The following is a 24,327-nucleotide window of genomic DNA, read 5'->3' as shown; positions in this document are numbered from 1 at the left end:
TTATATTGTTACCTCATGTCCACAACATGCATTCCAAGTAAAATACTAACAACATTTTTAATTATATTTGCTTTCTGTTATTATAGAAATAGTTAACATTGTTTTGAAGGAACAAAACTGGACAGTAAACCCAGACTGATTTACGATGTAGATTGTGTCAAATGCAAAACTAACTAATGTAAGAACTTTAATGTGAAACTGTAGGAGTGTGGCATACTGCAGCTTAAAAAAACTATCCGAAAGATCTAGCATTTTGAAGACAGGGGTATCCAAATACATTTAGTCTTTTAAACACTTTTTTCATATTTTCTTTTTACAGTACAGTACTAGAGTAAAATTTTTATAATGCTCACAGTTCAATTGCTTTTTAAAATGCAACGAGTCAGTGTGGTATATCTACATTCATTCTATAATAGTGGTTGAACAGTATAACGTGACCAAACTAGAAACTATGAAATTTTTTTTTTTTTAAAAAAAGCATGTGTAAAATACTGTACAAACAATTTAACGCATACTTTTAGTTTCCTGAATAATCCATCGTTCATCAGAATTAAAGCAGACGAGTTGGTAATTGTTCCCAGTCCAGTCACTTAATTATTAAAGTGTCGCATTAAACAACTCAGTTCAAAGAAAATGGGAGATGCGATATCAGTAAACAAAATCGTTAAGTCCACTTGCATATGCAATGTAGCCTGTACTGGTAAATACAGAACTGAGCATTTTAAAATAATAGCCTGAACTGTACCTAATTCAGTGATATGCATTACTCTTTTTAAGAAGTCACTGGTCGATGAGAACTATCGAAGATGATGAAGGATATTTACTTTTATATTTTAAACAAACTAAACTAACAGAAATACATAATTTTAACGACTAACTAACTGCAAATAGTTTTTACATCGTATTAAAATTCCTACAACGTAGACACTATGGGTATAAACGCAAATATACTTATTTTCTTCATGTACTTCACTGGACAAATTATTAATACGTTACATCAAGGAAAATTAATTATGTGTATCCGTGTACTATAGGCTACTGTGTATGTATCTGATATTTGCAACTGACAACTAAACGTCTTGTGTTCAGAAAACAGGTGAATAATAGTTATTTAAACTATCTTCTTGCATACATAATGCATACCAGTAGGGTGATCTATTTTAAAAAATAAAACTGCACTGTAATGATATAATCAATTGATCTATGCATGCAATTATTCCATCTTCCTCCGTATAGACTCATATTAGAAGCAGAAAGTAGCTACGTCTTGCATTACACTGTTTCATGGCTCGTACTTAGGAACAACATTGCCCCGTGTGTGTTAACTGTGACAACAAAACATACTGTACATAAATTGATTGAGCTTTTGTATCTTTTCTACTGTCCACAACCTTACCTTGTAGCTTTCCTTACAAAGTAGGAATGAGCAAAGTTCAAGTGATCATCCAGCCAAGCCTCCATGCGTTCGTTTTCCGAAGGGTTAAAACTGTCCATGATGAGACGAAATCTTTCCAAGTATTTTTGCTAGTAGAAATGACCGAAGAACCATGCGTGTGTTAACTCTAGTCTGCATCGTTTATGCTGTAGTGCAGCCCCGAGTTAACTCCTGCACTGCAGCACCACGAGCTGTAGTGACAGCTTCAACATACATGGCGAAAAGGAAAACATGGAGCTCTATAAATAAATTCGATCTAATTTAGGAAAACAGGCAAGTCAGGATACATTTCACACATGTCTGTATGGAAAACAGAAAACATTTTCTATTCAGACATAACAGTTGGGATGTATTTATATATTTAATAGACTGTAAGTTAAGTGATTAAAAATCCATCTTCAAAAGCAGGCAGCTGTTGCCATAGCACCAACAGCCCGTGTGAAATGTATATGTTTACATCGTGGACATGTCTGGAGGCAGACAGGTTGTCCGAAACATCGATGTCAACTTAAAAAAAAGTAAAATAAATTAATTAATTAAGACAGGTGCTGGACGCGAGTGAGAGACCAGGGGTAATGTAGGCTACGTTTTTATAATAATAATAATAATAATAATAATAATAATAATAATAATAATAATAATAATAATAATCAATCAATCAATCAATCGATCTCTTTTATATAGCTCCTTTCATAGTGGAACATCATCACAAAGCGCTTTACAAGATGCAATAAATACAAGAAAATCCATAATACTTCAAATAGAGAAATGCATAATACATGATATACAGTGGAAATAATAATAATAATAATAATAATAATAATAATAATAATAAATAATCAATCAATCAATCGATCTCTTTTATATAGCTCCTTTCATAGTGGAACATCATCACAAAGCGCTTTACAAGATGCAATAAATACAAGAAAATCCATAATAGTTCAACTAGAGAAATGCATAATACATGATATACATGGAAATAATAATAATAATAATAATAATAATAATAATAATAATAATAATAATAATAATAATAATAATTGTATATAACTTATGTGCACACGATTAACTGAAAAAGAACTGTAACCACCACAAATTTAATTTATGTCACAGTTTATGACATTATACTTTCGGTTTAGAAATGTATCCTTTATGTTATCACACGTTTCTTTTCCACCGCACAAAAAAAGAACTGGAACGTCAAGCTCCGGTTATTTTTCTCATGTTTAAATTTTCGTTTGAATGACAAATTACACAGCAAGACAGAACCACGCAATTACATAAAAATAGCCTACAATTAATTATGTTAAATGTCAAACATAATTGTTTTTATTTGTTACTGTATTCCCCCAGTATGCTTCTTTCTTTCTTTCTTTCTTTCTTTCTTTCTTTCTTTCTTTCTTTCTTTCTTTCTTTCTTTTTTGTGTTTTTGTGTGTTCATTATTACCTATAACCCATTTCTAAACAAGAATATTGGGAGAAAAATAATGTAAGTGTTTAAACTATAAATCAGTGTGTATACTATAGTTTAATTGTGTTTTCAAAATAAACACCAATATGTCTATTATTTGTTTATTGTAGGTGTTTAATTTCATGTTTAATTCTTAAAGATTTGGTTTTATAGTGACACAGTAGCCTATACAAAAAAGTTTATTTTGCTTTAAAATAAATAACTACAGCTAGATTGAAAAATCCTGCCTGTCACACAACACAGTAGTCTCTGCATACAGGAACACCTCCTAAGAGAACACCGTTGTGGTGAAACAGATTTTTACCATTATAAATGCTCCGGCTAAAGCAACTGCCGCTTCGCTTAAAAGAACGATAAGTTACGGATGCAACCCCGGTTCCCTGAAAGAGAAAATAACCATCAAGGTATGGGATATTGCTGTCAGGCAGTAGGATTGGTTGAGCTTTATAGCAAAGCTGCTGATAGGCCTCCGTGCGAGCTGACGTGTAAGCCCACCCCCCTGGGAGCTTACAATACGCAGTGCGCGGAGACTATCTTCCTCTTTTGCTCTTCAGGCCGTGAAGGCTTCTGGAACGACCTCGCGGCTTGATGGTTATTTTCTCTTTCAGGGAACCGGGGTTGCATCCGCAACCTATCGTTCCCTTTCAATTCGAAAATAACCATCAAGGTATGGGAACAGTGTACCTAAGCCGCCACGAGGGAGGTATGCGGTGTAGCCCAACTGGCTGCCGCGCAAATATCAGACACTGACACCCCTCTAAAGAGGGCCCAGGACGTTGCCATACCCCTAGTGGAATGCGCCTTCAACTGCCCTGGCGATGGAAGGCCTGCAGACTCATAGGCTAATTTAATAGCATCCACTATCCAGTGAGAAAGGCGTTGTTTTGACAACGGCTGACCCAAGGTCTTAGAACCATGGCATATGAACAGTTGTTCTGTTTGCCTCATGGTCATTGTACAGTCAATATAACACCTCAATGCCCGCACAGGGCAGAGCATGTGTAACTGTTGTTCCTCTGCAGAGGAAAAGGGAGGAGGATGGAACGCCATCAACTCGACCGGCTGGTTCATGTGGAACAGAGATATAACCTTTGGTAAAAAGGCTGGATTTGGGCGCATGGAGACCTTAGAACCGTCTCCTGCGAAGCGGATACATGAAGGATGCACTGACAGTGCATGTAACTCGCTGACGCGTTTTGCTGACACTACTGACAGCAAAAACGCAGTTTTTATAGACATGAGCTTCATATCCACTGTGTGGAGAGGCTCGAACTGTGCCTTGGTAAGGGCTTCTAGCACCATGTCAAGGCTCCGTGACGGTAAGTTGGTCGTTCTTGGAGGTTGCAAGCGTCTTGCGCCTTTAAGGAACTGAGATGCCAGAAAATGGCAACCTGGTGATAATCCGTCAATTCGTACATGGCAAGCTGATATGGCGGCTAAATACACTTTAAGTGTAGAGGGAGACTTCCCTCATCTAACAGTTTCTTTAGAAACTGTAATATCACTGCCATAGGACAAGAGATTGGGTCATGGCCCCCCGCCAGACCCCAATCCTGGAACAGCTGCCACTTGTACGCATACTGCGACCTAGTAGAGGGCGCCCTAGCACTCTGGATGGTCGAAATTACCGCTGTCGAAAGCCCTAAGGCTGACAGGCGCTCCCGCTCAGGGTCCAAGCCCATAGCTGCATGAGCTTGGGGTTCGGGTGCCAAAGCCGTCCTTCGGCCTGGGACAATAGGTCTGCTCGCAGGGGAAGCTCCCGCGGTTGACCGTGCAGTAACTGCACCACGCTCGGAAACCAAATTCTCAGAGGCCACCGAGAAGCGATCAGAATCACTGTCTCTTGCTCTACCCTGACCTTCTCTAAGAGGGCGGGGAGCATCGGAATCGGTGAAAACGCATATAGGACTGGCGGCCATTCATGAGCCAGTGCATCAACTCCTAGGGGCATGTCGGGGTCCCTCACCGAGAACCATAGGGGGCAGTGCGTGTTCTCTCACGAAGCGAAGAGATCTACTTGCACTATGCCGAACCATTCCCAGATGCGTTCTACCACCTGAGGGTGGAGATGCCATTCCCCTGCCAAAGGGCCTCCTCTGGATAGGAGGTCCGCTGTGTAATTGGCTCTGCCCAGTAGGTGAATCATGCGCAGAGAGGTCAAACATGGCTGTGCCCATAGCAACAGCCGTGTTACCATTCGGTGAAGGCGGGGGGACCGTAAGCTGCCCTAGTGGTTGTCGGCCTGTCTAGGAGCACTGGCAAGAAGTGCCGAAGGGCGAGGTCCACTGCTTTGAGTTCCAGAGCATTGATGTGGGCTGACCTCCAGGGTCCTGACCACACTCCGTGGGTCCCTGAGCCGTTCCAGACTGCTCCCCAACCTTGGTTGGAAGCATCAGTCGTACCCACTTCCCTCCGGAAAATGGGACCCAAGCTAACGCCCTGGCGGATGTTTGACAGAACTTTCCACCAGCGTAGTGCTTCCCAGCAGGTTTGGGATACTGGCAACCTGCAGTGTTTGTCTCTCCGCGGATGTAACGCGAAGGCATTGAACCAGGCTTGTAGAGGTCTCTGGTGTAATTAGCCCAAAGGAAGGGCTTGTGAGGCAGCAGCCATCAACCCCAGCATGCGCTGACACAGCTCTATGCTGATTGTTTCTCTCAACCTGAACAGGGAGAGACACCGTTCCAGCGAGGCAACTCTTTGTGTCGACAAGGTCGCTTCCATGGACACTGAGTCCAGATGCAGACCCACGTATTCGGTCTGTTGGCTTGGCACGAGGTGGCTCTTCTCTGAATTGACCTTCAGACCCAGCCGCTGCAGATGGTCCGTAACCATCACTGTGTGCTGTGCCAGCTGCTCCCTCGACTGCACGCAGATGAGCCAGTCGTCCAGATAGTTCAGCAGTCGGATACCTTGAGTCCGCAAAGGAGCTAAAATGGCATCCATACATTTGGAAAAGGTTCGAGGAGCTAGTGACAGACCGAATGGGAGGACACAAAACTCGTACACCCTGCTCTGGAATGCGAAACGCAGATACTTCCTGTGACCCGGGCAGATGGGAACGTGAAAGTACGCATCTGTCAGGTCCACGGTGGTAAACCAATTGCCATATCGGACTGACTGGATGATGTGCCTGTGCGTAAGCATCCTGAACGATAACCGCCGTAGGTATCTGTTCAGTACTCGCAGATCTAAAATAGTGTTTTTCGCCACTGATGCTCCTGTTGGCGCTTTGGCTGGAAGGGCTTATGCGGCCACATCTTTGCCATCTGTTGAGATGCCTCCCGGGCTTTAGCAGAGCATGTCTAGCAACGGGGCCTTGTCAGGCTCTTGGACTCTCGCCTGCAAGAGCCAGAGCTGCCTTCTGGCGACCACTAGGGACGCAGTACTCCTGCCCTGGGCCCGAGCATTTAGCCAGGCTATTTTAACAAGAAATTGGGCGATCAATGCCAATTCCGCCCTCACAGATGCCGAAAGGTGCACAGGGAGGTCTTTCACCAGCGACGCCTGGTAGACTGACAGGAGGCTGGCCACATTGGACAGTCTGACTGCCTCTGTAGCTGCTGCATAGCCCTTTTTTAAATTAACCTCCATGATCCTGCACTGTGGTTAGGACATGCAGCGTCCTTAGTTAGGCCCGAGAGCGTTGGTGTCTTGACCAGGGCCGCAAAGGCGACATCGACTGGTGGAAAAGACGCCAGTCCCGCCTCGCTCGCTCCCTGCATGGCAAACGTGGAAGCTTTCCGCGATGTTGCTGACGAAGAGGCTGGGGCCCCCTCGGTGGATTGCACCTCCTTAATAAAGTCCGGGAAGGCTGGGAGCGTCCTGGGCTGTGGAGACCGCACAGACGGCGACTCAAACAGTAACCTTCGAGGTAGTTCCACAGCTGGCCACTCAATTCCTAAGAGGCGAGTTGTTCGCTCCACCAGTGACCACAAGGGGTCATTGGTGTCCAACACCTCCAACTCAGTGTCCTGCTCTGAGTTGTGAGAGATTAGTTCAGCCTCCAAACTATCCTCCTCAACGAGAGGCTCACTTTCTGATGCATCCCGGGAGATGGCATCTTCGTCTCAAACCCCTTGGGGTTGTTGGGCGACTGGGGCGGGCAGAGCCGGTTGGATGGCTGTCGGCTCGGCCGGAGCATCAGTGGTCTGTGGTGCCCTATTAGTCAACGACATGAGGAGTGATTGCTGACCCATCATTACCTCCATAAACTGGGACATCTTGGACGTGAGCTCAGCCATGTCTGACCTGTCCCTGTGGCGTCTGTCCTGGCGAGGGGAACGAGAACGTCCCCTATGACGGGGTGAAATGGAGCGAGACCGTGACTGGCGAGGGCACTCCTTGCGAGGGGAAGGGCCTCTGTGTTGGATAGGCGGGCTACGGGAGTGTTTCTGAGTACGTCTATGCTCTGGGGATCTCTGACCAGCTGTGAGCTGGGAGGGGCTCCTCAATAGTTGTAATTTCACAGGCGATGTAGATGACGGAGGCGCAGACACCGTGCAGGACGACCCAGAGGAAGGGGAGTGGCTCCCCACTGTTTTCCTCACCCTCTGGCGAAGAGTGTGCTGTTGAAAATTGGCACACAGCGAACAAAATGATCTGACTACCTAGGCAGACGTGGCGTGCTCTGGTCCCAGGCATGCCACACAGTCCTCATGTGGGTTGCTCGCCGGCAATTTAGCCTGGCAGGTGACGCAACGATGAAACCCAGACATCTTAATGGCGGATGCGTTGTAGTGTTTTGATCAATGCGGCAAGTGCCTAGGGACGTGTACCGAGTGGCGAGGCGTTGGTGCACCAAGCATCGAACGGCGAAGCGTCGAGCGTCGAGGTGCGTGTACTGCACACGCAGAGTGTAGAGGCGCCGAGCGTCGAGGTGCTTGCACCGAGCGTCGAGGTGTTAATGCACCTAACATCGAGCACGGGAGCATTGAGCGTCGAGGTGCGCTTGCCGAGTATCGACGCGCCGAGCGTCGAGGTGCGTGCACCGAGCGTCAAGGTATTAATGCACTGAGCATCGAGCGCGGGAGCGTCGAGCATCAAGGTGTGTGCGCCGAGCGTCGAAGCGCCGAGCATCGAGGTGTTTATGCACCAACTGTCGATCGCGGGAGCGTCGAGTGTCGAGATGCGTGCGCCGAGCGTCGATCGCAGGAGCATCGAGCGTCGAGGTGTGTGCTTCGAGCGTCGAAGTGTCGAGGTGCGTTCGCTGAGCGTCGAAGCGCTGAGCATCGAAGTGCCGAGCGTCGAGGTGCATGCACCGAGCGTCGATGCACCGAGTGTCGAGCGCCAAAGCGTCGAGGTGCGTGCACCAAGCCCCAAGTGCCGAGGCACTAAGCACAGAGTGCCGAAGCGCTGCTCCGAAGCGCCGAGGCGCTGAGACTAAAAACGCTGAAGCACGTGTACTGAGCATAAAGACGCTATGCACTAGACGCTGAAGCATCAGCTGACCCGCAGAGCGGAGACGCTAAGTGCTAGTACAGTGTTTTGGTCTTAAAAGACAGTTGAGCTGTGCTATACTTACCTGTTAGTAAGGGGCAATGAAAGTTGTCGTTGGCGGTAGTCTTCTTTATGTATTTGTATGGGAAAATCCAAGTTTTTTTTTTGAGGAACTGCAGCCGTACTGAGTGCAGATAGTAGTAGCGTAGCTACCGAAGACAGCGACCACACGGTGAGATGGACACAATCCGCGGGTGGTAGTTTAAGAGTGGCTGCAAGTAGCAGGCTAAACTCCGGGTCTGGCGAGAAGCGAGACCGAGGCTGCAAATTGCGTGGCCTTACAGACACGCAACGTGTCCTCTAAACTCTATTCAAAACCTGTTAGGGAGAATAGGCATGCAAAACACCCAAAAAATATATAATAAAAATATATATATAGCAAAAAATATGAAAGAATAAGGAAGACGGAGGGCCAACGTGGAAAGAATGCGATGCTGAAGCAAAGCGTGAAAGAAAAGAGAAAAATATATATAATTAATATATAATTAATATATATTTATATAGCGCTCAAAGGAGCAAACACTGAAATAAACTCAGAGAAGGGGCGGTAGCCAGCTTCTCAAGCTCAAGGCTGTCAAGTACAATCAGTGAAAGTAAATTTTACAGAGAGAACTTACGTGCTCAGAGTCCAACAAAGGCTGAAGGCAAAAGAGGACCAGAGTCTCCGCACATTGCATACTGTAAGCTCCCAGGGGGGGCGGGCTTACTCGTCAGCTCACGCGGAGGCCTATCGGCAGCTTTGCTATAAAGTTCAGCCAATCCTACTGCCCGATGGCAATATCCCATACCTTGATGGTTATTTTCGAATTGAAGGGGAACACATTCTTAGCACCGATAGCGACCCGTTCAAAACTGATACAGTACTGTTTTGTAAAAAAGGTGAGTTGTCAGAGTGTCTTGAGGGACACGGATTGGTTTATTACATTTTTCCAGGTCAGACATCATATCATTGAATTGTTTTGTATTCTGGTTTCCACGCGTGCACCTCATCGTTACAAAATGGCATGTAAACAAACAGAAAAATGCAGTGCTGTTTCGCTTGCTAAACAAAGTTGGACATTGTTCGAGCTCTTGAAAAAAAACTGAAGTAGCCAAGCAATTTGGTGTTTCCCGTTCAGGTGAGTTGCTTCACCATTCTGTTAAATAATGTGCATGCCTTGTATATTCCTGCTGCATTCTGTAACGTGTGAGGGTTCTGTGTTAATTTAGTTTTACAGTTAGTTTATAACGTAACCCTAAGTAACGCCCATTATTTTTGACTCTGCCATTGCGATAGCCCGAAACACACCACCAGCTAATTTCATAGTACTGTACATAGTGATTTAAGCTTTTTGACCGTGTTGTTTTGCTTTAGTTTCATTAACGGTTTGTCTGTTATTTTGTTATTATAATTTATTAACATACACTTGTCTATTGGTTTGCTTTTACTTATTTAGTTAAGCAGCAGGGTATCCATCTACTAATGGATTTTTTTTCAGCAGGCTAATGCCCCATGCCACAAGGCTAGGATTGTCCAGGAATGGTTCCACAAACATGACAGTGAATTCAGCTTACTGCAGTGGCCTGCCCAGTCACCAGATCTCAATTCAATTGAGCATCTGTGGGATGAGATGGAACGAGCTATTCGGAGTAGAGATCCACTACCAGCCAACTTGACACAACTGTGGGAAGCATTGGAGTCAACATAGGCCAGCATCCCTGTGGAACGCTTTCGACACCTTGTAGAGTCCGAATTGAGGCTGTTTTGAGGACAAATGTGGGTGCAACTCAATATTAGGAAGGTGTTCCTAATGTTTTGTACATTCTGTGTGTGTGTGTGTGTGTGTGTGTGTGTGTGTGTGTGTGTTGTGTGTATATATATATATATATATATATATATATATATATATATATATATATAGTGGCAGCATGGGGTCTCCTTTGCTTTTATTTGAAGCAAACTAAATGGACAGACTCAGGGATTGCAGGTGCAAATGGAATATCCGCTTTTTAATTTTCTGTGGTACACTCAGACTCTTTGGGCTAAGACCACGACAAAACAATAAACCCTCTATTCTCTGACTGTCTGGTTCCCTCTCTCACACCGACTCATGTCGGTTCTTGCAGCTTTTTAGGTCGCTACTTAAGGTCATTTTCACTTTGTCTCGTGCTTTCATTCACCACTCATTCTCACAACTTGCACTCAAACTGTCAAGCTCCCCACCCCAACCTGCTCTCCTCCATTACTCGGGCAGAGTCGAAGGAGAGGCTGTCAGACTGCAACTGTCTCGTTCATGCAGAATTTACCATGGAAATAAAGGAGAAATGGACATCAATGCGAATAAAATTATTAAAGTCGAAAAAATATAATGTTCTTTATGATGCCAGTGTCAGTGGTGATAAAGACAATAAAATGAAAACCATATGGTAAGAAATAACAGAACAAATGGAAATTGATGGTATGTCTGTCTCTCTTTATTTCACCATAATTTAAGTCAAAGTGGTGGGAGGCGCCACACACTGGTTTTGTATTTCTTTGTTTTAATAATTTTGACCAATAATAATCACATTCACACACTAAATGAATATTTTATTAAAACTAAAAATCAATAAAAAAAAGTATTAAACTAATTCTCAGTATTTACAAAGAAATATGTGTAGATGTATTAATTTTGAATAGTGTACATGTTAAACCAGATCACATATAAACATGTATGTACTGTTATATGTCATTTTTTTAGTGTGTGGTATACTCAGACTATTTATTTGTTTTATTTTGTTTTATTTCTTCTCCACTTAAAGCAAAAGCAGACAGTATTTTCTTTTCATGACTAGCTACAGTTGTGGTAGCTGCCCCCCCCCCCCCCCCACCAAAACAAACTCTAGTGGTCCAGGTTAAGGTTTTTGATCAATCCCAAGTTTTTTTTCAGCAGGGGTCTCACTGGTATGAACACTTGGTGGTGATGACTGGTAGAAATATCAACCATATGGTATGAGGTCTAATGTTACATCCTGAATTTTTAGTAGTATAGCTAGTTTAAAATATGCTAATATATCATTCAAATATAATATTCTTTACAGGCCATTTCCTTTCTTTCATAAATGAAATTGCAGTAACAGAGCCTGCCTCATTTAAATATAAACCGTGTAATAGTCAAAAAAGATAGTTAAGCTAATGAGGTAGTCAGTAGGTCTTTAGCTGTTATTACTGACATATAACCAAATTACACAAACACCCAATGTTATAATACATTCACTGCAGACGTAACATACAGTACATGCGAATGGATTAACTTAATTACACGAATAGACTGCACTGGTCAATGCTGTGGTGTCTTAGCCTAGCATACTGACATAAGTGTTCTCAAATCCAGCCTGCATGCAGGTCCATAGGCCTACTATGAGCATACCCACATTAACCACCTGCATAAAAATCAAGCCTGCACACTGAAATGCACAGACATGCTTACATTTTGGAGCAGTGAAGTAGAGACACACTTTGTGCAAGAATTTGGATGTTGTACCATACCGAATTAGGGAGTATACAGGATTCTTCTTTTTTACTGGGACCTATTTGATGGATGTGCATTAAGCAACTGTCAGGGTGAGGTGAGAAGAGGGGGTGGGGGTAATGATACTGCTTGCTGTTTATTTTATGCTTTTTTGCCGTTCTTAAAAAAAACAAAACAAAAGGAAATTTTAAAAGAATTGTAATTAAAGTAGGTCTGTTTGCTGTCTAAATAAGTTCAGAGAAGAGCACTGAAGGGCTGGAGATCAGAGCCTGATGCATCATTCTAATCTACCCCACAGTGGCGACACAACATTTCAGTCAGTGCTTTAGGTTGGCTAAGGCAGATGATTGACATTATTGATATGGAACCAGTTGCTTGCTGGTAGAGCATCCTTATCCAAAAGATCACTGTAGTGTAATGTAGTTATGTTTTCTTTGCTGGAGGCTTGATGGTCCAGTGGTTAAAGAGAAAGGTTTGATCAAATAGTTCAAATCCCAGTTCAGCCACTGACTCTATGTGTGTGACCTTATGCAAGTTACTTAGCCTCCTTGTGCTCAGTCTTTCAGATGAGACGTAAAAGTGAGGTCCTATTGAAAGTGACTGTGCAGCAGCAGTTCACCCCTTAGTTTCTGTAACTCAATTTGGATAAAAGCATCTGCTAAAGACTAATGAAAAATAATACATGGTAACATAAGCTGAACCAAACTATGTCACTACACACCATTCCTCTCTCCTTATAACACCTTTCCACTGCATGTGCCATAGGATGACTTGATTAACATTACTCTGTGTCTTGTGTGTAAACGCTTAACCGTGGCTAAGCTCTCAGTTGTTGTTTCAAACTATTTACACAGACATATGTTCCTGTAATTTTTTTTAAACTAAACTACAATAATTACATGTTGCTTATATATTCATAGTGATGTCGCTATGACTACAAACTGTAACCCCCAGGGGGATAGCTAAGACATTCCAAGTGAAACACAATAGTGTTTATATGGTTGCTGTTTTTTTTCTGATTACAATATTAATTTACTAATTTCCCTGTATATTTGTAGGACTATTGGCAACACTGGGTGATAGTCCAGTCCATGTTTTAGCAGCAGCTTTCAACAGACAGTGAAGTTTACTGTAGCTACATTTTTTAAAGTTTCAAAAGCCAAAACAAAGTCATATTTAAAAAAAAAAGATTGGCCCTAATGTCATCCTCATGAGAGTCTGCCAAGAGTATACTCACTGCGCGTCAGAGAATCATGCTGGAGGAAAGCTTGATCTCAAAGAGAGCTCAGGAAAATAAACCATGACTGAGGAATGGCTGTGCAAATACATCTCCTGAAGTGCTGTGCTTTGAAGGGTCACTTACTGACCTCATATCAGCAAAAAGAAAGAAAAAATAAGTGTTTATTACAGTTGTACATTCCCAAAGGAAAACTTGAATGTCCCTGTGTGAAATTACTGACTTACTGACCTTTTGTATTTAAGCAGATGTGGTCCTATTTCTGTGGCATTGTTTATATCTCATGAAACTACCAGGACAGACAACAATGTGAAGTATATATAAATATCCATCTGTTATTTTCTGTGTAAATATTAAATTTAAAGTGGACATAAAAATAACAATCTATGTACCATTATACATTATGTCAACCAAAAACAGAATTAATACAATAAGGTAACACAACACACACACACACACACACACACACACACACACACACACACACACACACAGGCACCTCCAAAATTATTGGCACCCTTGATAAAGATGAGTATAAAAGGCTGTATAAAATAAACAACACAGGTAATGAGCTATATTTTATGCTCAAAAATATGGGAAAACTATATTATTTTACTCTAATACAATTGCTCAGAGAAAACGTTTATTTTAACAAGTAATAATTTTTTTCTCAAAAAGATAGGTGTCAAAATTATTGGCACCCCTAAAGATTCTTAGAAATAAAATCAAACAAAAGTAAAATCTGCATTAACATTCTACTTTATTAAGTACATTTCAGTCTTAAGGAACTGTATTGTGGCCTTCCATGCCTTCCTGTTTCACTGGGGTATAAAAATGAGGTAACATGCATCTAAACATCCATTTGTCATCCATCACCATGGGGGAAGGCAAATAACTCACAAATGAAAAGAGACAAATGGTTGTTGACCTTCATAAATCAGGCCATGGGTACAAAAAATATGTAAAAACCTAAATATACCACTTACCACTATTAGGGCAATAATTAAGAAGTTCAAAACCAGTGGAACAGTGGTAAATCTGCCTGGTAGAGGACATAAGTGCATCTTGTCCCCACGCGCAGTGAGGAAGATGGTTCGAGAGGCAAAGAAGAATCCATGGGCCACAGTTGGATAATTACAGAACTTGATTGCCTCTTGGGGTCACCAAGTCTCCAAATCTACAATTAGATGCTACCTGCATGCCAATAGCCTATTTGGAAGTGCTGCCATAAAAAAGTCTTTATTGAGAGTAACCAACAACTGTAAGGGCCTGGAGTTTGCTAAACAGCATTGGCACTTGGATTGGAACTGGGTGCTACGGTCAGATGAGACGATAATAGAGCTCTTTGGCCACAAACACCAGCAGTGGGTTTGGCATCGAAAGAAGGAACCTCATACCTACTGTAAAATATGGTGCTGGATCTTTGATGTTATGGGGCTGTTTTGTTTCCGCTGGTCCTGGGGCTCTTGTTAAGGTCAACAACATCATAAACTCTACCAAGTTCCAGGACATTTTAGTCAAAAACCTGGTTGCCTCTACCAGGAGGCTGAAACTTGGCCTCAAGTGGATCTTCCAGCAAGACAATGACCCCAAGCACACATCAAAATCCACAAAGAAATGGTTAATGGACCACAAAATCAACATATTGCAATGACCATCTCAGTCTCCGGACTTGAATCCCATTGAAAACCTGTGGTTGAATTGAAGAGGGCAGTCCATAAAAGCAGACTGAACGATATCAAGAATCTGGAAAGATTCTGTATGGAGGAATAGTCTAAGATCCCTTCTAATGTGTTCTCCAATCTCATAAAAAAATAAATGCCATTATCCTTGCAAGGGAAGGGTGCACAAAGTACTGAAGACAAGGGTGCCAATAATTGTGACACTTAATTATTTTGGTTAATTCCCTTGAATCATTTATAAAGTACAACATATTCCATATGTTGGAAAATAACAGGATAGCTCATTACCTGTGTTGTTTATTTTATACAGCCTTTTTTGCTCATCTTTATCAAGGGTGCCAATAATTTTGGAGGTGCCTATATATATATATATATATATATATTGTAATAAAGCTTGCAACTCTCCACAGTTTGTTGCCCCTTTACAAGCAGGACCCAGGACACAAATGGAAGTTTTTAACGTGCTAACGCGCACTTTTTAATAAACACAAAATAAACTAACACAAAATAAACACCTAGCTCTTACGAGCACTAACTACACAAAATACATATATTTCCGCTGTTACATACTCTCACAATTTTAACCACATTCTGGGGTGTTCCTATTGAATATTGCAAAGAGCTAATAGGTTATGCTGTTGTCCATTGCTCTCTTCTTTCCTGACTTATTCGTTCATGTTTGGAGCTGTTGGTTAAAGATGTTATATGCAAGCTCCCTTTTCTCTAACTTTTCTTGCTTGATGTTGAAAGCGGTGTTGCAGTTCACAATGTTCTGTCTGCTCTGCCCTTTCTCTGACTAACTAACTAGAACAAAATATGTCTCCCAGCACCCAAAACTATTCTCACAGAACATTCAAGCTTGAGAATCAGGTGCATACTGGCTCTGCTAAATCTTGCTTATTCTGGACACTTTAAGACTAAGGAATTCTGAGTATGGCTCCACCAAAACTTATCAGATATTACTATGGTGCCAGGGGCCTATTTCTTTTCACGCTACACTGCTACACATTTCTCAACTTCCTTTCTTGTGCTAGATCATTACAGCAAAGGTTTACCCTTTAAATTGTTAGCGAATTAGCCACATCAGCTCTCTGGACACCAAAACTACCTCTCTTCTTACATGTTTGAAATACTATGTTGACAATAATTCATAATAATTATCTACTGATATATGTTTGAGTATATGTGTTAATATGTGTGTGATTGATTAAGATGACACATCAGGTGTAGTTAACCCCTTTGCGGTCCTATGTCGGATCAGGTCCGACATTGCAATTTTCTCTTTCCAGTCCGATGTTGGACCCTTTCCGATAGCAACAAAAAGACGTAAAGCATAGGTCTTTAGTCATTTTATTCTCTGGAAAAAGCTGAGAACATTTTTCAATGGCCTAGTGAAACTGAAAATAAAAGGGCATATCTGATAGCCCCATGCACCACAGAGATAACACAGACATAAATAAAGGAGATAGCTGCTTCTGCATCCAGCGCTCAAAGAATATCATTGACATTTGCAGAGCTTTTTGAGACATTATAGTAATAAAATAATGACTTGGATTGCATTATGGAGGAGTTTGGTGATAAAACGAGTGATCAGAAAAAGATTTATCAGTATGCACGTCTATTAAGAGGTATGTGAAAAATACAGCAAACAAGGGGTGGGGCTTGGCTGGAGATACAGTATTGAGTGTCCTTTTGTGATTCACTGCCTTTTAAACCTGTTTTACTCTGAAAAAATAAAATTAAACAGCGAGTGTGAAAATAAATTGGACCTGGCGTGCCTGACAAGTGCTGAATAAATGGACTGCTAAGGGTTAATATATCAGGTACTGTTAATATGGTTAGGTAAACAGAATCTTGAAGGCAAAGCTGGCAGTTTCTGCATGTGTTTCTCTCGATTCTTCTTGGTTGATTTTAGCAGCACAGCTTAGAGTAAATATTCTTGTGAGGTCTTTGTCATTCATCTTCTTTGGACCTCGATCATGGGTGTCTCCCTTCCTTAATTCTGTGATGAATCACATCAGTGTTTCAATGGCATTTTCTGTGCAGTTCTTTGCTGTGTTATAGCCTTCACTGCGGAAATCTTTCCAGGCTTGTTTTAGCTGATCTCGGTCCTGTCCTCAGTTATAGGACTCTCCCTTCTTCCCTGGTTCAAAGGTCAGCTTTGCTGTTGGGGTTTCACCTTGACAAAACAGTTGTGACAGACCATAGTCTTCTTGAGACTCGTCAGGTTCTTCCATTGTTTTCAGTGGTCTTGGTTTAGAGAATTCAATCAGATGGCCTCCCTCAGTTATCCATGTCACTTCACTACTGTTCACTTCATGTATGGCTGATGATATCCTCACTGTGATAAATCGAGCTGATCCATCAGGTCTGTTTCAATCAGGAGCCCACATTTGTCACAGTGGCTGATAAGCAGGGTGGATTAGGTGTTATCCTTCGAATGCAATCGTTAGTCTAACTAAGCATTTTGGTTGGTATAGCGTTTTGTTTCTATATACTGTGAATTGTTGGTGGTTCGGGAGTTCTTCAAATAGTGGGCTAGATATGAGGGTTAAGTCAGCTCCCAAATGCTTAGCCGTGCAGGCTATCTTCTATGCTTACCAGAGTGTAAAGTTTTCTGTGTGGCCTTGTGACAGGGTGGAAGCCCTGCACATGGGGAATTATGTGTGGTCCAGTGGTTAGGAGGCTGTGTGGTCTAGTGGCTCCTTGTGCTCTGTCTTTCGGGTGAGACGTTGTAAGTGACTCTGCAGCTAATGCATAGTTCACACCCCCTAGTCTTGTATCTTGTAAAGCGCTTTGTGATGGTGGTCCACTATGAAAGACACTATAGAAAAATGAAGTACTTTTATTGTATTTGAGATTAATTGTTGTAAATATGGCTTTGTGTAAATAGATTAATTGAATTATTCTCACTCGGTTTGGAACCGCTGCCTGTCTGTGTTGAAAGCAATCATCTGTTCCAGTAGGCAGGTGGGTGTGTCTTAGCGGAGAGTCATTATAAATACATGGTGATCTCTAGGATCGAGGCTGCTGCAAGGCCTGCCATTTTCACAGCAACTTTGATTTATAATTTGTCATATTGTGTTTTATTTTTAGTGTTAGTACAATCTTGTACCATCCTCTGTGCACTACCATTGCTGGTAGCGTCACATGACATTATTGTTTACTTTTTGTTTGTGTTTATTAATTAAACCCTGTGCGCCTGTGTCGATGTAACAGCGTCAGTCTCCCTACCTCAGTTTCTTGTGTGTCCTCCTCGGCCGCCTGAGGTAAGTGTACCAAGACACTACCACATGCCCATTTCAAGGGTGGTTCTGACGATGGTTGATGTTTCCTCCATTTCTGGTGTCTGAATTTTAGTGATTTCCCACCTATATCATCAGGCTTGTGCCATTGTTCTCTTTTGGGTGATTGTTATCAGTCACCTGGATGGTATTCACAGTTATTTGCGTGGCTGATGTCATCTGCCTTCATTGTAGGGTTTATGTCTTCAGTTGTTGACATGTCTAGTTCAGTTTCTTGGATTTCAGCTTGAATCGTGTTAACTTGACAGATGGAGGACGGTTCCAGCCCTAGTCAGTTGATGGGAGTCCCCATTGTCAGGGTTTGAGGAGCACTGCTGGATTAGCCATGTTGGCTATCCATGTGGTTGGTGATCTGTTTTATCATCTCTCTTATCTCTTTCATCTCCTCCTCCCGTTTACTCTCCTCTTCTGTCACCCTTGGGTTCCGTGTGGGGGATTGGTTATAATTTCCCCTTCCATATAGTCCTTAATAAATTCCATGTTCATAAACTACTCTTCCCCAACATTGAAGCCTTCCTTTGATTCTCTCGAACTTTGTGGCTCCGTTAGAGCCTCGGACACCTTATATTTTGAGCTTGAACTCCCTTTGTATCAGCTCCTTCTAGGTACAATGAGGTAGCAATTTCCTTTTCGATGGAGTAGGTGCTACATTCCTCATTTCCTCTTGTTTTCTGTGTGGAGCTCTTAGATCTGTAAAGTACATCTTTTGGACAATCTCTCAGTGCTTTTTGCTTCCATAGCCCAGCGGTGGTCAGGGCATTTTGAGTTTCTGTGGGTAAGTGCATCAGAGTGTTCTTATTCTCTTCTGTCCTAAGTCTTCGTCTTGCATAGAAGATGTTCTGGAGAACATCATAATAATCTTCAGGAGACTCATCTTTCTTCATGGCTCGGCTCGGCTCGCCATTGCTTAAGTCGCAGAGAGTGGGCCACAATATTTCGCATATTTTGTAACAATTTTTCCACGCAATCAATCTGGATCTGTCTTATCCTTTGCAGGTAGGGCTGTTGCCTATCGTTGTGCTGTCGGAGTTAAGCTGAACTAGATCAGGCTTGCCAGCTCTTTCTGATTAGTGATGGTGTACTTGGCTGCTGAGTCTTTAAAACACAAAGAATAAAAGGCTACACTCTTTATCTTTTTGGTTATCATTAGGGTTGCCACCTGTCCAGGTTTGACCTGGACAGTCTGGTATTTGACATCTGTGTCCAGGTGGCAGGAATAAACAGACTCAGACGCCCTAATGTCTTGTTTTAAGTGAAAAGCATAAAAAACACCTTTCTTTAATATTTTCTTTAACATACCGTATAACGGGACATTTTGGAGTGGAATTTATTTTGGCTTAGGAGTAGATCGCCAATAATACTTCCACCAATTAGAGTGCGGCATACAGTGTGTCCCTCTGGCAGACTGGTGGTATGCAGCACAGGTTAAAGAAGCAAGCACTGGAAAAGGGAAAGAATGTGTCGGATGTCAAAGTGAATGGCAGTGAGTGATGAAGCCAGTTTGCTTAAAAAAAAATTAAACGCAGATCAGACATTTCCATCAATGGATTTAGGAAATCTGGAATGTATGATGCGATAAGAAACTCTGAGGCTGTGTAAACTGTGCCTGATACTGTAGTACCAGTAGGACTGTTCTTTTTTATGTTAAGCAGTTTTGTGTTATTGTTTAAATTTTGATTTAATTTTTTTACAAGGGGTTAATTAAGTAGTAGCCAAAATTGTTTATGCCAGAGAATCTGCTTTAGATTGTTATTGGCAATGTGTGTAGATACTACTCCACCATGCAGATGTTACAAAGTCCCTAAACAATATGCTTAAATAAATTAGTTCTGCAGTGTATTAAAAAAAAAAAATTGCCAGTGCTTGCTGGTCTATTAACAAGTTTTAAATTTAAAGCGTTTTAGTTTCGGCTTTATTGTTAAATTTTCGAATGTGGCAATACTGTCCTACAATTACTAAATGATACTGTGATCATTCCACTGTGTTATTTTAATGAACCATAGCTAAGTTTTAAAAGTGAGTGTTAGCAAATACTTATCGTTAAAGTGTACTGCAGTAGAAATCCTTTTCAATTACTGATGTCTTAAAATTGAAGGGCCATATAAGAACGATGAATATTCTAACTAATTTTTAGAATGCCATTGTTGTTCTGCAAGTAGATATTATAACTAGTTACTGTAAATTATATACTGTTTTAGAGAACACATTTCATTAAGTAAACATGTATTTGAATGTTTTTTAAATTAAAAGTAGAAAAACAAAACTGACATTTTTCTTCGTGAACGTGCTAAGTGATAAATGCCAATTGAAAAAAATCTATCAGGGTAGCAAGTCTGCAAATTTAATACTAGCTAAAATGTCCAGTTATAGGGTAGATTAGTTGCTTAAAGGATTTCCACTGTCTTATTAGAAATGTACCATTTAGCACTGATCTATACATTCTACTGCGCCCCCAGCATTTGAATAATTATTTACATTGCATTGATCTGCATGTGACTAAATACATAATCTTTACAGTAAAATATGTTACTTGCGATATACGTTGGTAATTAAACCACATATATGCGTGCGTGCGTATATGTATGTACGTAGCAATTAGTATCATTGAAAAACCTGTACCAAATTTGAGTATATTTTGACTAATTTTGTCTCTTTTTAAAGACACACAAGCAATAGTGCCGTAGTTTTTAACGTCTGTTAATGAAGTTTGTTTGACCATCACAAACAGGCTTTTCAGGCTCAGAAATAATCAAAAAAAGCACAGACAGGATTGTCACTTCAGAAATTGCATTGATTTACTACAGCATTACTCATCACCACAGCTACTTGCGGTGGCACTGGAACAATTTCTAGAGTGGGGGTGCTGAAAGCCATTGAAGAAAACTGTAACCCCTGTATATGATGGAAGACATGCAAAGCCAAGGTGGTGCTGTCACACCCTCAGCACCCCTCATTCCAGCGCCCTTGGCTACTTGTCACGGGTAAGATTAATCTCTAACCTATATTAGAATATTGAGAATTTAGCAATCTTGCTGCTTTACGGGGTATCAGTATTCAGCTGTATAGATTTCCAAATGAACTTCATTTTAGTAGGATTTACAGTCACAGACAAAATAATTCTCAGCCTGAAAAATAGAAAGTGAGCACTGCATGTCTTTTAAATTAATGGCAGTGCAAACTTAGAGCAGGTGACATACGTAAGCCCTCAATGGCGAATTTTGACACAGGAAATGTATTTTAAATTTTAAAAAGTTTTCAGTGTTCAGATGTTTTTTACATGGGAAAAGGAATGCATGTTAAGATTTAAAGGTAAGCACATTCTAAAAGTATATATTATATATTATATATATATATATATATATATATATATATATATATATATATATATATATATAGATATATATATAATAATATATATATATATACAATATTGTTCTAACACAAGGTGTGTGTGCGTTAAAACAAAACACATTAAATAGATGTTTATTTATCACAAACATTACAATCTTACAATATATTATGTTCAGATCTTTGCAGCCGTGATCATTCAGTAGAATTGTCTTGCTGTGACAAAATTGTATCCTTACTAATAATTCACTAGATATCAAATCTATACTTAATCTAGAAGCAGAGCGCAATTACATGTATGTTTGTTTTAATACAGAGCACATTTTTTTATACATTTGAGTCTGTCCTTTCTGTAAACTATCATGACTAGCCAGAGGCAATGTTTCCAAATGATTTAAACTCAGTTAGAACTCTATCATCCGTTTTAAAAGTCTTTGTTATAATCTCTACTAAAAAAGTCTTGGGTAAGATCAGTAGAAATACTGTTCCTCCTTCTCTAAATAAAGAAATGTCTAGCTAAACTGAGAAACTAAAACAAACTGAAAGCAGTAATAGACAATATAATCTGTAACAGATTACATTTTGTTCCTGTTTATTGAAAATAGTATGTCACAACAGTTTAGGACTGAGAAACTGCTGGTTTAGGACAGAATACCAAACGGTAATTCTTAAAACCTTGATTTATAAGCCTTTGGATGCACATTCATTTCAGAAAAACACATATTCGCTTTCTGTTTGGGAAAGTTATTTTAAATAATTCCAAACAGTCTGCACTGTAAATGTTTACATTATCATTTACTTCCCATCCCAACATAGTTTTGTGTGCCAATTAAAATGTTTACAACATCAAAAACATTAACCTCAAGATAAAACTATAATAACAACAATGATAAACTTTTTATTGAAGCCAACATAAAAATGATTCAGAGGGATGATTCAAAGTTATGATTCAAAGGGTATAACTTTCTGTCACTTTGCACTTTCTATGCTTTCTCCCTTTGTTTTTCTTTTGCAAGTAAGAAATGTATCCGCTCAAGAAACGATATACAGGATAATCTGAATGTAGTCATCGGAAAAAATTCAACCAGCTGCTGTTGCTGTAATTAAAATGTTAATTAAAAAGACAAAAACAAATTAAAAAGTTGTTGATGCCTATCAGTCTGGAAAGGGTTACAAAGCCATTTCTAAGGCTCTGGGGCTCCACCAAACCACAGTCAGAGCCATATTGTCCAAATGCAGAAAGTTTGGGACAGTAATGAATCTTCCCAGGAGTGTCCGTCCTGTCAAAATCTCTCGTCCAGGAAGTCACAAAGAACCCTAGAATAACATCCAGGGATCTGCAGGCCTCTCTCGCCTCGGCTAAGGTCAGTGTTCATGACTCCACCATTAGAAAGACACTGGGCAAAAATGGGATTCGTGGCAGGCAAGGCGGAAACCACTGCTCACTGAGAAGAACATGAATCCTCGTCTCAAGTTTGCCAAAAAGCACCTGGATGATACTCAAGAGTTCTGGAACAATGTTCTATGGACAGATAAGTCAAAAGTGGAACTTTTTGGCCAACATGGGCCCCATTATCTCTGGTGAAATCCAAACACTGCATTCCACAGTAAGAACCTCATACCAACAGTCAAGAATGGTGGTGGTAGTGTCATGATTTGGGGATGCTTTGCTGCATCAGGACCTGGATGACTTGCCATCATTGAAGGAACCATGAATTCTGCTCTGTGTCAGAGAATTCTATAGGAGAATGTCAGGCCTTCCAAGACAATGATCCAAAACACACAAGCAAGTCTACGTCAGAATGGTTTAAGAACAAGAAATATAAAGTTTTGGAATGGCCTAGTCAAAGTCCAGACCTAAATCCCTTTGAGATGTTGTGGCAGGACCTGAAACGAGCAATTTATGCTCGAAAACCCACAAATGTGATTGAGTTGAAGCAGTTCTGCATGAAGGAGTGGGCCAGAATTCCTCCACAGCTTTGCGAGAGGTTGATCAATAACTACAGGAAGCGTTTGGTTGCAGTCTAAGGGGGCGATTACTTTTTCACATGGGGGCATTGGGTTTTGCATAACTTTCTTTAATACATAAATGAAATAAGTATCCACATTTTGTGTTATTTGTTCACTTTTATCTAATATTAGATTTTGGTTGAAGATCTGATAACATTCAGCGTCAAAAATATGTAAAAATGTTAAAAATCAGACAGGGGGCAAATACTTTTTCACAGTATATATATCATTTTATTGACTGCCTTTGACGTGTATTGTTATTTTTTTCTCTAATTGTTATGCACTACGACTTTGAAGCAAGGGGAGAAGGAAAGGGAAAAAGAAGGGGAAAATATATTCCCTTTCACCTAGCTTAATCAGTATGTTCACGCATTTACCTTTTCATTATTATATAATAATTATTATCATTATCATTGTATTCTTTTTTTCTCATACACCTGTGCGGTATTTTCAAAGGAGAAGGATATGTAGACATAGGAATGTCTGTTACTGTACTTTCTGATAGTACTTTTTTTCTAGGAAACAAGGGACTGTTGATTTTCATTGACTATGCAACATACAGGCTATAGGGCACATCCTGCACTCCACACGGAGCGCCAAACTTGGGAGCAACATCTTGTGAGGTTACACAGGCCATCAAGGCAATGCAGAGTGGTAAATCTCCAGGTCCTAATGGTTTCCTAATCAAATTTTACAAGACGTTTTCCACTCAGGTATCTCCACCGCTGTGTTTCTCACACATGGTTGTTTCCTACTGACTCTTGATCAGGCAACAATTTCTGTTTCACAAAAGAAAAATAAAGACCTGTGTCTGTATCCTCTACAAAGTACACTCCTCTTCTATTTGTG

The 24,327-nt window shown here is 40.8% G+C and overlaps 1 protein-coding gene across 3 annotated transcripts in view; it reads right to left on the bottom strand.

Moving 5' to 3' along the window:
* Positions 1-24,327, bottom strand: part of LOC121295487 (cGMP-specific 3',5'-cyclic phosphodiesterase-like) — an 84,551-nt gene that overhangs the window by 41,984 nt on the left and 18,240 nt on the right. For 2 of the 3 annotated variants that reach the window (XM_041220152.1, XM_041220162.1), the window contains exon 1: positions 1,397-1,652. The exons of the other annotated variant lie outside the window; for it this stretch is intronic. In XM_041220152.1, the coding sequence (XP_041076086.1) occupies positions 1,397-1,494 (98 nt within the window). In that variant the 5' untranslated portion in view covers positions 1,495-1,652. Of the gene's footprint in view, positions 1-1,396; positions 1,653-24,327 lie in introns of those variants that run through there. 3 annotated transcript variants of the gene reach the window in all.

Source organism: Polyodon spathula, chromosome 2 (genome assembly GCF_017654505.1).
Source record: "Polyodon spathula isolate WHYD16114869_AA chromosome 2, ASM1765450v1, whole genome shotgun sequence".
NCBI lineage: Eukaryota > Metazoa > Chordata > Actinopteri > Acipenseriformes > Polyodontidae > Polyodon > Polyodon spathula.
Note: the sequence above shows the minus strand (reverse complement) of the source record. Positions and strands in the feature narration are given on the sequence as shown.